Raw genomic sequence first — 9,068 nt, 5'->3', positions numbered from 1 at the left:
CTAATTTACACATACCAAAGAAAATGTGAATGGGACAATAGGTGCTCTTTAATATTCTTTTGCCCATTTATAAGAAATAAAGACCTTAATGGATGAGATAATACTGAAAGCAGCAATAACCTGACTAAAAAAATCATGCTTAAATTAAAACAAAATGCTTTTAAAACGTTGAGACCTTGGGTATATAAAACTACCAAATTTTGACATCTGAGCTATCACTTAGATTTAAAGTGGCCATGAAACTGAAGTAGTTATTGTCTTATTTTCCCCATAGTGTTGGGGAAAGTGACTTTTAAAAGTAATGCATTACAATATTAAGTTACTCCCAAAAAAGAAATTAAGTGAGTTAGTTAGTTTTCATGGAAAGTAAGGCTTACGTTACTTTTTGGTTACTTTTGCATTACCCGAGGCTTGATCTCTTTCAGAAACATTTGACAGTGATCGACAAGTAACTGAAGCCAGAATCTCTGTCAGACATCATTTAAAGCTGCAATCTATCATTTTTGGTTAAAAATAAAGTAAAAAAAAAACCCTACATAATCAGTGTTGAAATTTGTCTCCTACCACAATTTACAACATTACGTTTATAAAAATAATTAATAAATTGAAAAAGATGTGGGGTTGGATTTCGCGGGAAATGTCAGTTTATGTTTCAACAGAGATGGCGATAGAGAGCAAAAGTTATTGTTCTGTTTTATGAGTTATTTTTATTGATGATATTTACCGGTCAACGTACTTCTTTATCTCCACACTGCAGAAACCCTGAATGAATGTGTGGTATGTCTATATATAAATCAAGTATCCATCATTTTCACAAAGGCTCGTCTAGGTGACATCTGCTCATACCCGAGACACATTCCACCCTGAGAATCTCTCCAACCACACCCCACATGAAATACTCTCGCCCCCCACGAGAGGAGAAAGTCATTCGGCTGTCGGCTATCGGGCCACATGGTCTTGAAAACGATGAGGTGAAACGCAACGCTAAGATTTATGTTTCATGAGATCAAGCTCACTTGGATGTTTCTGACTCTATTGTTGGTCTTCAATATTCAGCCTGGGAGTAAAGACTGGATCTTACAAGTAAGAGTAAGTAACGGATGTTATTTCAGTAAACTAGTCTATTATCAATGCATCCTTGAGCACTTGTTTGGGCCGACTCATCTGTGATTGGACGAGGACTCTCTGGTGATTTTGACATTTTTGGTTTGTGACAGATTGTGAGTCACGCACTCCGACTTAGAGACAGAAATTCTCCTAGCAGCCCGAGGAGAAGTGTGAACCACGAATTTAAAAACAGCAGCAGATTCAAGATTCAAGTCAACGGCCGAGTAATAAACAAAGACTTCCTAGACGGCATTTCATTGTTGATACACTGTTGAATCAACATCAAGGACAAGGCTGAATCAACATTGAATTACCTTTTGATTTTGCAAATTGTATCAACGTTGAAACAAGAACTGACATTATTTCAACGTTAATGGTCAGCTGGGTTCATCTTTCAAAACGCTTTGTTGTCAAGTGAGAGTAAACCTGTTGATCTGAATGAATTTATGCAAAATAAGCCAAACGGTCGGATTTGGTGATTCAGAAAGTACCCAAGCCCGTCACGATTACTAATCTGAGTTCGCAACAAAGTTAACTGTCAAGCGTATTGATCAACTTATTCAGGAATTTCTGATTTGACAATTAAGGAAGTACAAGGCGACAAGCTATGAATAATTCGGGTGGACTTTACTTAAACAGGGCTGCAGTGCTGTCTCCAATAGGTGCTGCCCGATTGTGTCAGCTAACCCTGGGCTGTTCAGTCATCTCATTAGTGATCCACAGCGCCGGCTACAGCGCCACCTATGGGACGTTCTGTATGGCAGTCTGGTGTTCCTGCTTCGCTGTTACGGTAGCCATATTTGTGTTGGATGTGACACGACTTCACGTGTGCCTTCCTGTGTCCTGGGAGAACCTGACTGTGACCTTTGCAGCTTTGGCGGTCCTGCTCACCCTCACGGCATCTACCATCTATCCCGTCTACTTTCTAAGCCCGGAGTGCCCTTACAACAGCTGCGAGATAAGGAACTTCCGGATCGCCGTGACCACGTGCTCTTGGGCGTCGTGCGTTGCGTACGGAGTTGAGGTATTCCTGTCACGTGCCAAACCGGGTCATGTCGTGGGCTACATGGCGACACCGTCTGGGATCCTGAAGGTGGTCCAGAGTTTCACGGGTTGTCTCATTTTTGGGTTGCTCGCCAACGGGAGTGAATTTTCAGGGCATGCGGCGACCATCTACTGCGTGGCAGTGTTTGCGGTATGCTTCAGCGTGACTGTACTCGTGGTGGCCCTGACCGTTACTGGACGTACCGCCGTTCTTCGGCTGCCCTTCGACCGGTTTGTGGTGGTGTACACGTTCGCAGCGGTGTTGCTGTACCTTAGCGCGGCCGTGATTTGGCCCATCTTCTCTTTTGACAAAAAGTATGGAAAACCTTTCCGACCCCAGGGCTGCCCCAGGGGCAAGTGCTCATGGGACATCAAGCTCGGTGTGACTGTCCTGTGCTTTATCAACCTTGCACTGTACATCGCAGATCTCGTCTGGTCCCAGAAAATGCGATCTGTGCGGCATTACCCAAGAGTGTAGGGTGAACATTATTCATTTATAAATATAACTCGGCTGACAGCTCACTCCATATTTTGGTGGTTACATGGTTTAATGATGGTAAAATCATTCAAGGCACAATGTGAGATTTTTACAACATCCAGAAGTCATTTTGTTTACATTTGTACTCAAAACTTTCAATAATTTTTGAATCTACAGAAATTCACAGTTTTAAACCTCTTCTATTGCCTGTCAATGATGTCATGTCCCTGTTATCCTTGGATTTCACATTTATCATAGATGTATTTAAATTCATGCAGCACTGCATAAACCAATCAGCAATAAAGACAATAAAATATCATGAGAATGTTTTGAAAGCAGTCCAAAACACCTCATTGCAAAAGAGTGCATCTCAATAAAAACGCAAAGTATTATTTGTAGCATCTCCCAACTGAAAAGACCAGTTAAATCCAGCATAAGCTGTTTGGGGGGTTAAGCTGGTGTAGCAGGCTGGTTTAAGAGGGGTTTTGGCCACTTTTATAGCTGGTCAGACTTGGAAAACCACCAAAATCTAGCTGACTCATCACTTTGACCAGGCTGGGAGGACAAGTTTAAACTAGCTAAGACCAGCTTAGCTAAGCTTGACATAAAGCTATAAAGTGTCCAAAACTTCTCTAAAACCAGCCTGCTACACCAGCCTAACCAGCTAAAACCAGCCAATCGGTTTAGGGTGGCTAGCATGCTAGTTTTTTGTTGTTTCTATCGAGCCACTCTGTTGGCTTATGTTATAACATATTGGTTATAAAACTTTATTATTTCATTCATTAACATCATTCCATGCTCCTTCATACCATCATCAAGCTTGACCTTTGTTACTGTTTCTTGACCTTTAGTGGCGAAAATTACATACTGTGCCTTTAAGGGGTGGTTTCCCAGACAGGAGGTGTTTCTCAGTGTCAAGGATGGATCCTCGAAAGTCAGAATTTCGAGGACGCTACGTCATCGACATCTGTCAAAGGACTGTTCCAATGTCGAGGATCCTCGGGAATTTCAACCAAGGACTGAGTCCTTCGTTCGAAAAATATGCCATATACAGGAAATGATGCATTTGTGTATCCTATGCGTTCTTCGCGCTCTCAAATCACCCACAATCCTATGCGTGCAGCACTAAAAGCACACCTTTTTACTGACGTAATGACGTATCCTTGACATTGAGAAACACCTAGGGTTTATCCTAGTCCCAGACTAAAATTTACACCTTGTCCTGACCAATTTGTCTCAAGATGCACACCAGTATTGTTTTTTGTAAGGTATGTTTAAAAACATCTTAAATAAGGCCTAGTCCTGGATTAACCTAAACCCTCTCTTGAAAACCGCCCCTATGTTTTTTTTAAGTATATGTTTTTATATGAATTATATTTAAATTTATTTGTAATTTTTCTATCTTACTCTTTGATTGTGGTCTACTTGTATGATGGTAGAAGTAATCTCACAGTGCAGTAGATTTTTTTGTTAAATAAATTTTTCCCTTTTGTTAATTGATGGACACATGATGATTATTTATAGTCTAAGGTCTTCACAGGCTTTACCTCGTGATGAGTTTGTAATGAAGCGGTGACGTGCGGTGATGTTCAGGTCTCCTGCTGCAGTTGTGATCTGAAGCTCTTCTCCGTCAGCAGATTCAAGTCTCCTGCAGGAGTGAAGCTCAAAGCTGCAAACTCAGCATTTCATCCTCACATCTTCAGGATCTGATGCTCTTCTTGTGTGTTTCTTCCAGCGTTTGTGTTTCTTCTGCTCGATCTGTCTGATGTTCATTTCATTTCTACTGTGGGCTGAACAGATGAATCAGATCTTCACCAGCTGTTTCGCTTAGTTGACTGTGCTTATTTGTCTCTTTAAGTTACAGGACATCAAAACATCAATCTTTCATGAAACATGGTAAAATTGTAATATTTTTAAAAATGTTTTATGAATTTAAATAAAACTTACTTTCACATGTGTGCTTTATAGAGATGTTTGAATATGTGAATCTGATAACAGCCTTATTATGATTTACTACACAATACAACTGATCCTGAAACAGACTTCATCTTCTTTATGTAAAATATCATTTATTTATTTTTTTAAATTTTGTGTGAAATGAGACCAGAAATCAGATTTACACTGATGGTGTTTGTCTCTCTGTCTGTGTGTTTGTAAATCTGTGCGTGTATGTGTAAATCTGGGTTGGTCTATGTGGTTTACCATGACATGAATAGTGTATAATGACATGTTTATTATGCTATAAAGGTGGTTAACGGGGACACAGAGAGTGTCCCCATAAACGGAAAAGCTAAAAAAACATACTAAATGGTAGTTTTTCATAGATTAAAGACTGGCAACAGGTTTTTGTGACATTGGGGTTAGGGATTGGGGTAGGTTAGGGGAATAGAATATAACAGTTTGGACAGTATAAAATACATTGCGTCTATGGAGATGTCCCCGTAAACCACATACACCAACGTGTGTGTGTTTGCGTGTGTGTGTGTGCGTGTGTGTGTGGTCGTCCTGCAGCACGTTTTCTTGTAAAGGTGCTTACTGATAACACAAGCAGAGTGCTGACTCCATGATGTACATAATCACACTCATTTTTTTAAGGCTGTCGTTGATTTTTCTGCTTCGCTCAGCGCTCTCTTGCTCGCTCGCCCTCTCTCTCTGTTTCTCTCTCTCAAATCTTTTCTCACTTTGTTCTCAGTGAAACTGTCAGACAGATGGCAGGATGACAAGTGTTTGGACTGCCTGAGGTTAGCGTGTTTCTCAGGTGATGGTCTGCCTCTATTTGTTTGTCTTTCCATTGAATTCTCTTGTTTTCATACTGAGCTCATAAAATATCCATCCAGTAATTCAGACTTTAACAACCAAAGATTCACGGTGGATCAAAATAGATCATGAGTCAACCTAAATTATTCAATTAGTTTTGCACATAATAACAACATGGCAATATTGGAAATTGATTATATTTTTTGACAGATATTGAATCAAGGAACTTATGCATGTTTAGATGTTAATCCAAATTCAGTATAGGACAGGGGTGTAACACAAAGAAAACAAAACCTGCCCAGTACTGATCACTTTCTTGATTTCCCATCATCCCTGAAGGCCACATAGCTGTGTGTGTGTGCGCGCGCGCCATCCCTCAGGGCTTTCCATTCTCCTTCAGAATCAGTGGAGATTTTCTGCATCTCATCTGACCGCTGTGTAGATGATGTTATGGTTGCTTGCGTCTTCACAGCAGGAAAACGTCACTGTGTGAGTGAGATCAGAAATGACAGCTGTCAATCAAAGGCCCAAGACACACGGCTGTAGGCGCTTGCTTGAGCACTCAAACATTCAGACTGTCATGCAAGATCACTCGATGATGTGCAGAGATGCAGTCAATAAACCCATCAGTTTTTCTTGATATTATGACCCAATCTTATAAAAAAATGTTTAAAAATGTTGATAGGTTTTATGATGAAACATGCATGCGTATTTTTATTTATGCCAGTCAAGATAAATCAATACTATTTAAAACCTCAATATGCATTCATCTTTTAATGAAGTAGTTGCGTTGTTGATCCAAGTTTGCACCTTTGACCCCTGTTTGACTAAAACGAGTTAAGACCCACATTACCTGTGAGAAAAACATGTCACAAGCTCTTTAGCTTCTTTGTGTCGTTGCGTTTAATCCGGCGGTTTACAGCAGGAGATATGAGCTAAACACACACGCGCGCTCTCCCGCGCGCACTCGCTTCCTCCGAACCAAATGAGCCTCGCAAGAAAAGCTGTCAATCTGTGGATTTGTCCCTCTCGACACTCGGGTCTGTGTGTAATCACTGTGACAGAAATCGTCCACGCTTTGCCTCGATTCTCTTTCAGACAGAAGTGATTCATGTATTTGGGTATTTTTAATAAATCTGAGGGGATTTGAGGGAGAAAGCGATTGACTGTCGGTACGCTCCGGCGGGCACGCGCAGGCCCACTCGCGGGACTTTAATGAACTCATTTAAAGAGGCAGACAAGGCCTCAACTTTCTGTCAGGAAACAGAAATGAGCCTGAGGAGCTGAGACGTTCCTGTAACGTGAAAACTTAACATAATGTTAAAAACGTCCAGTTTTTTTTTTTAAAGAAATTGTATGAACGTTACTGTTTGGTAACGTTATTCAAAACGTTTTAGAACGGTTCGGTCTGTTGTTATATAAATGTTCCAAGAACATTTTTAAAAAATATAATTAAAACGTTCCATTCACCTCTATATCAATGTTCTAAGAACGTTTTTAAAAAATATCATTAAAACGTTCCATTCGCCTCTATATCAATGTTCTAAGAACGTTTTCTTAACGTTTATACAGATAGACAAAGATTGTTTAAACGTTTTTTAAATGTTAAAAACATCCAGTTTTTTAGACATTATATGAATGTTATTGTTTGGTTATTAGAACGTTATTCAAATCGTTTTAGAACGGTTACTGTTCGAAGAACGTTTTCCTACAGATAGACAAACATTGTTTAAACGTTTTTTTAAATGTTAAAAACATCCAGTTTTTTAGATATTGTATGAACGTTATTGTTTGGTTATTAGAACGTTATTCAAAACGTTTTAGAACGGTCTGGTCTGTTGTTATATAAATGTTCTTAGAACGTTTTTTTTAATGTAATTAAAACGTTCCATTTGCCATTATATCAATGTTCTAAGAACGTTACCTAACGTTTATATCACATTGTTTAAACGTTTTTAACGTTAAAATGTCCAGTTTTTTAGATGTTGTATAAACATTATTGTTTGGTTTTAAGAACATTATTCAAAACGTTTTAGAACGGTTCGGTCTGTTTTTATATTAATGTTCTAAGAACGTTTTCCTAACGTTTATAACAGGTTAAATAAACATTATTTAAACGTTTTTTAAACGTTAAAAACATCCAGGTTTTTAGACATTGTATGAACGTTATTGTTTGGTTATCAGAACGTTATTCAAAATGTTTTAGAACGGACCGGTCTGTTGTTATATTAATGTTCTAAGAACGTTTTTTTAAAATGTTATTAAAACATTCCATTCGCCATTATATTAATGGTCTAAGAACGTATTCCTAACGTTTATATCACATTGTTTTAACGTTATTAGAAGTTTTTAACGTTTTTTTAGACATTGTATGAACATTATTGTTTGGTTTTAAGAATGTTATTCAAAACATTTTTAGAAAGGTTCAGTCTTTCTAAAATTGTTCTAAGAACGTTTTTTAATAACTTTAAGAGAACGTTTAGAAAACATTACGGGAACGTTCCCTATTAGCTGGTGGGACACCTGTGATGTCATGTGCTGTCTCACGGCCCTTGGATATTTAGACAGCAGCTGTGTCTTTATGCTGGTAGTGTTTATATATAGCACACAGGAATTAATGCTATTCCTCCTTCAGCTTATACTGGATGTCCACAAACACATTTATCATCAGTTTCTGTTGAATGTAAACCTCACTTCTTAAACATGTGATAGAGGTTTGTGACAAATAAAATAGATGCCTTATTATTACAAATAGGTCAATATTATAGAATTCTTCAAAGAAGTTAATGTTAAATGTAAATGTAATGCGGTTGTGTGCTTAGACCGTTACTGAGATCTTTGCATAAAAATGGTAAAAGATGCTTTAATATATAATTCATGAGACAGAGAGAATGTGAAGTATGCTTTACTGGCTGAGGAGAAACATACTTGGGGTTCCTTGATAATCTATTTTAAGTCGATGGTGGATTCTGATGTGTTGTGCTGAGTGATGCAGTCTGGAGCATGTGGACATTTCCTGCAAACCCTCAGCTGTGAAATGTTGCTGGATACTACATTCATTTAACGTTTACAGCATGTGCTTAGATTTTTATTTGTAACTTAAAAGTTAAAGAGTCAAAATGAAATTTTGACCCTAGTGTGGTTAAAGAAAAGTATCCTGGATAAACTGTAAAAAAATAAACCTATGTTTCAGTAAGATTAAGTAAGCATTATACTAACAGCATACTAACATTATAAGTAGAAATAACACAATAAAGTTATAATAGACATTCCATTAGCATTTTCTTAAGACATTTTAAAATTATGAAGTGTTTGATAGATTAACTGGTAGAGCACAATGACAGGATTTGTTTCACAGGTTTTACACACATTGATCAAATATAAAATACTTAAATGCTCTCTTTGAATAAAACATCGATCACATCTATAATATAAATGTTACTCAAAAACATTAATCTTCACCAATGTATTGTCTAAATATAACTGTAAAAGTGATTTAAAGTGAATCATTTACAGACAGACAAGTAGGCAGGGAGACAGACAGACAGACATGTAGGGAGACAGACAGACAGACAGACAGGTAGGCAGGCAGAGAGAGAGACAGGCAGGGAGACAGACAGGTAGGCAGGGAGACAGACAAGTAGGCAGGGTGACAGACAGACAGACAGGTAGGCAGGCAGGG

The 9,068-nt window shown here is 38.3% G+C and overlaps 1 protein-coding gene across 1 annotated transcript; it reads left to right on the top strand.

Annotated features, from left to right (window-relative positions):
• The first annotated feature begins 378 nt into the window (after positions 1-378).
• LOC135740811 (myeloid-associated differentiation marker-like protein 2) lies at positions 379-4,595 on the top strand. The gene is made up of 2 exons (XM_065259345.1): positions 379-1,089; positions 1,218-4,595. The coding sequence occupies exon 2, from the start codon at positions 1,715-1,717 to the stop codon at positions 2,627-2,629; it is 915 nt and encodes a 304-aa protein (XP_065115417.1). The 5' UTR covers positions 379-1,089; positions 1,218-1,714; the 3' UTR covers positions 2,630-4,595.
• The last annotated feature ends 4,473 nt before the right edge of the window (positions 4,596-9,068 follow it).

Source organism: Paramisgurnus dabryanus, chromosome 14, assembly GCF_030506205.2.
Source record: "Paramisgurnus dabryanus chromosome 14, PD_genome_1.1, whole genome shotgun sequence".
NCBI lineage: Eukaryota > Metazoa > Chordata > Actinopteri > Cypriniformes > Cobitidae > Paramisgurnus > Paramisgurnus dabryanus.
This window is presented reverse-complemented; position numbering and strand designations above follow the sequence as displayed.

Excerpts from the sequence above, each read along its gene's own strand:
- LOC135740811 (XM_065259345.1), top strand. The coding sequence starts at position 1,715 with ATGAATAATTCGGGTGGACTTTACTTAAACAGGGCTGCAGTGCTGTCT.